Source organism: Austrofundulus limnaeus, unplaced genomic scaffold (genome assembly GCF_001266775.1).
Source record: "Austrofundulus limnaeus strain Quisiro unplaced genomic scaffold, Austrofundulus_limnaeus-1.0 Scaffold497, whole genome shotgun sequence".
Lineage (NCBI taxonomy): Eukaryota > Metazoa > Chordata > Actinopteri > Cyprinodontiformes > Rivulidae > Austrofundulus > Austrofundulus limnaeus.
The window spans coordinates 312,670-317,201 of NW_013952899.1; the positions used below are offsets into that span (position 1 = coordinate 312,670).

The 4,532-nt window shown below is 39.8% G+C and overlaps 1 protein-coding gene across 1 annotated transcript in view; it reads right to left on the minus strand.

Annotated features, from left to right (window-relative positions):
• Positions 1-4,532, minus strand: part of LOC106530175 (Y+L amino acid transporter 2) — a gene marked incomplete in the record, with an annotated part of 18,546 nt that overhangs the window by 3,068 nt on the left and 10,946 nt on the right. The window contains 4 exon segments of the mRNA XM_014025756.1: positions 1,313-1,496; positions 3,453-3,602; positions 3,686-3,782; positions 3,881-3,984. Of these exon segments, the coding sequence (XP_013881210.1) occupies positions 1,313-1,496; positions 3,453-3,602; positions 3,686-3,782; positions 3,881-3,984 (535 nt within the window).

Genomic DNA, 4,532 nt, shown 5'->3' on the forward strand with positions numbered 1-4,532 from the left:
AAATAACCATACTCTGTTCTTATATACATTTTAACTTCTGCCTGCTAAAAATGTTGTCATAAATAAATAAATAAAACAGAAACCATAGAAACAACACCTGAAACATATACACAAACCATAGAAATCACACCTAAACTATAGAAACTACACCTGAACCATAAACTACACCTAGACCATAGAAACTGCACCTGACACATAGAAACCACACCTGAACCATAGAAACCACACCTGACACATAGTAATATTTTGACTAAAATTATATTATTACCTTTGTTTGTTTTACAGTATATCCAAGTGTTTTAAACCTATTCAGTCATATTATTGAATGAACAGAACATAGAGTGCTAGTTCACACCTGAACTATAGAAATCACACCTGACACTTGGAAACCACACCTGACACATAGAAAACACACCTGACACATAGAAACCACACCTGACACATAGAAAGCACACCTGACACATAGAAACACACCTGAACCATAGAAACCACACCTGAACCATAGAAACCACACCTGAACCATAGAAACCACACCTGAACCATAGAAATTACACCTGACACATAGAAACCACACCTGAAATATAGAAACCACACCTGAACCATAGAAACCACACCTGAACCATAGAAACCACACCTGCAACATAGAAACCACACCTGACACGTAGAAACCAAACCTGAACCATAGAAACCACACCTGAACCATAGAAACCACACCTGGACCATAGAAACCAAACCTGAACCATAGAAACCACACATGACACATAGAAACCACATCTTAACTATAGAAACTACACCTGGACTATAGAAACTACACCTGAACTATAGAAACTACACCTGAACCATACACCCAAACCATAGAAACCATAACTGCAACATAGAAACCACACCTGACACGTAGAAACCAAACCTGAACCATAGAAACCACACCTGAACCATAGAAACCACACCTGAACCATAGAAACCACACCTGGACCATAGAAACCACACATGACACATAGAAACCACACATGACACATAGAAACCACACATGACACATAGAAACCACACCTGCACTATAGAAACTACACCTGGACCACATAAACTCAAACGTGAGCGATCACACCAAAGTGATTTGGTCCAGTCTGTCTAGCTCTGTTTCAAACTGAACTGGATTAAACTGATATGATTTAATCTTTGGACTGTGTCCTGAGRTGACATTTGTGGTAAATTWGTGCTATAGAAATAAACTGAACTGAGTCAATAACACATTTCAACAATTRTCTCTCACGTCTGCATAAAGCATTRTGAAAACAGATTAAAGTARAAAACGTACTGTTTAGTTTGTGTATGAATCTGGGCCTCCTCTCCTCAGGCAGGTAAATGGCCACATAATAAACTGGAACACCAGACAGAGCAATACTGATCCCTATGAGGGAGTTGATGGTGTCTCCGTACAGCGGGACGATGACTAAGAAGATGCTGCAAACACAGTAGATGATGGGGAAGAACAGGCTCAGCTGTGGAGAAAAGAAAGAAAAACAGTTATCAGTATTTTTCTGTTTACATCTGTTCACACGGACAAACTGAAACTGTTGAWTTATTATGATTCAGAAATCACTTCACTTTAGGGCTTTAGTTTTTACAGTAATTGAAATAACTAGTCACCTCCTTATTTCTGTATTGTAGCACTTTTATTTTAAAAAAACAAAGCATTATTACTTTTCTTATACAAGATAAAGCCATTTTCACTCTTCTTGGGGTAACACAAAAAAGTTAGGTGGGTTTGAATRAGAAAAAGCTGGACAAGAACTTTGAAACTAATTAGTTTAACTATCAATGAGTCAGTAAGATGACTGGATCTAAAAATAGAATTTTAGAGAAACTGATGCTATAAACATCTACAGGATGTGGATGCAGATGACATAACATCCAGTAGAGTTTGCCTATCAAGCCTTAAAGGTCACGAAGGGAGCTAAATCAGATGGTAACTTGTTTTGGAACAAGCTGACTTCTACAGATTTTCTTGTCACCTTAACGTCTCACTCGAACTGTCTATGGCAAAATTCCAGTCAGCCAAATTTGTTGGTCAATCCTCGCCTCACCAGGCTCAGGAGCCACAGCTGACCTGCGACCCTCAATGAGGACAGCATCTATCTTGCGGTTCTGCTCCAGTCTGAGTGTTGACAGCCCGGCAAATTCCATAATACAAGCCGGGTAGCCTCATCAAGGCCCGAATAGCTCCTGACACGTTTCGAATTCCACKATAGGCCAGATATCCACCATCTCCAATCAGCTGAAATTCTGCTATCATTAATCCAATTATGTAAACATCTTCAACGTCCTCAACCGACAGCATAGAAAGGCACATTRTCTTCACTCAATCCAGGAATCCATAACGCGCCCTGCTGCACATGTCCCATCGGGACAAGAAGGCTTTCTTTTTCCCAGTTTCCATGTAGAAAACRTTTGATCAATAGCGTTGAGAGACCACCTGACCAGATCCATCATTTCTAGTTTTGGATGATATGTAAAGGAGGCTCTAAAATGCAGCAAAGCAGGATAGATAAGGGAAGGCTGAAGTGGAAAAAGCGACCGCCTTCGCCAAGAGCAGGAAGAAAAAAAAAATCAGTTCAAAAGTCTGCTTCTCAGATGATATGAGGGTGCATCAGTGCYTCTGGCAGCTTACACATCTGGAAAGTATCTACAGGTTTTTATAACATTTGTTCCCATCCAGCAAAAGTCCAGCAAAGACAACCCAGAACTGCTGAACAACTAGAATCCTCAGATCCTGAGTATTTACAGACTGTTGTTAAGAAAAGTAAATACTTCACAGAGGTAACTTGGACCTGGGTCAACTGTTTTAGATGTGTTACTAGCATCAAATTCTTAACTAAAAAAAAAAGTACAAATTTGTAGCTTAAACATGTGGTGTGTTCATTGTGTTCCACTGGGAATAAAAAAAAACTTTTTACACAATGTCCCAACTTTTTTAGAGTTTAAATGTGATCGAATTGATGAAGTTTGATGATTGTTGTCCTAAAACAATCAAATCTTTTAAAAAATGTTTTGTTTGAACAACATTTTCTCAGCTTTACATTTCCAATTGGATATTCAGGCTGTATCTGAAATACTACAGCTATTAGCTGCTGATAATTAGTAATAGATATTAACAGCAACATAAAAAGTTAATAAAACAGTGATTTTATTAACTGATTTTAAATGTTAGAGATCAGAGTTTTATGACAACAGAGATCCACACTGGTGTCACTTCTAGTCTGACTAAAACTCCTCACTGCAGTCACCATGTTCAACAGGTGAGATATTAATTGTTTATAACTTTACAACAGAATCCTTTAAAGCAGCTTTAACAGAAGTTTTGACAGAAAGTCTTATTTAGGCCATTAATAAAACTAATGTGTTGTATAATGCAGCACACTGTATATAAATAAATGAAGGAAAACTACAAACCAGACCTTGACAGGCCTGTGTCTGTCAGGCTGGGTGATGCGCAGGTAGATGAGTCCGGCCACAGACAGACCCACAAACAGCCAGTAACTGAAGCTGAAATAATTGATGAGCTGAAACACGTCCTCCACACACAGGAAGATCAGACCCATGAGGCCCTGCAGCCACAAAAACATTGAAACTGAGTTGAATCTTTGTTTCCTGGTCTGGGTGGTGTCACAGACCAGCGCTGGGGTCTCACATTGAACAGCAGAGCAGGTATGGGTGTGAAGCGCTTCAGGTGGATCAGACTCAGGCTGTCGGGGAGATGGCCCTCTCTGGCTCCAACATAGAACAGCCTGTGTGGTCAGTAAAGAGGAACGTCAGCAGGAAGTACTTTGGCTGTTTATCCTAACCTGAGCACTACATGAGCACCTTCTCTGGGTTTTCTCAGTACCGTGAGGCAGCGATGAGGGACGCGTTGAGTCCTCCGTAGCAGGACATCGCCACTGAAACAGGGATGATCCAGCTGAACGGCCCGAGCACTGCATTTCCAAACGTCTGTGGGGTCAAACAATTAATCTGATTAATGATCAAGATCCTGTTTTTACCCAAGAAGTCTCAGAGCAGGGGCCGGGCCATAAGGGTGACCTGGGTGGCAAGTGCCACACCTGGCACCTGACTGGCCACCCCAGGTGCCACCCCTATATCAATGACAAGTGGATTTGGATCTTTACATTTAGATTATGTTAAAGATTGWTTTCTGATACTACTGTACTGTATAGATTGTCAGCTGTGTACGTTTAAAATGACTGATTTTTCCCCTTTGTAAAATTAGCATTAGTGGTTATCTTATTTTGGGATAAGCATAGACAGTCAGCATGTGATCATGTTTAGTTACTCCTGAACAAATTTCCTGTCAGTAAAATGGCTGAATTGTAGCCTTTTAAAGTGAGCTGTAGCAGCCATCTTAAATTTTTGGTTAGTATTTAGWATTTGGTAAAGATTTTTTTCAGCTCCTTTTACACTAATTTTAAGCTTTGTTCACTGCAAAAACTGTCCACCTAACCAAGTTTTAAAATCTTATATCCAGCCAAAAAAAATTTTTT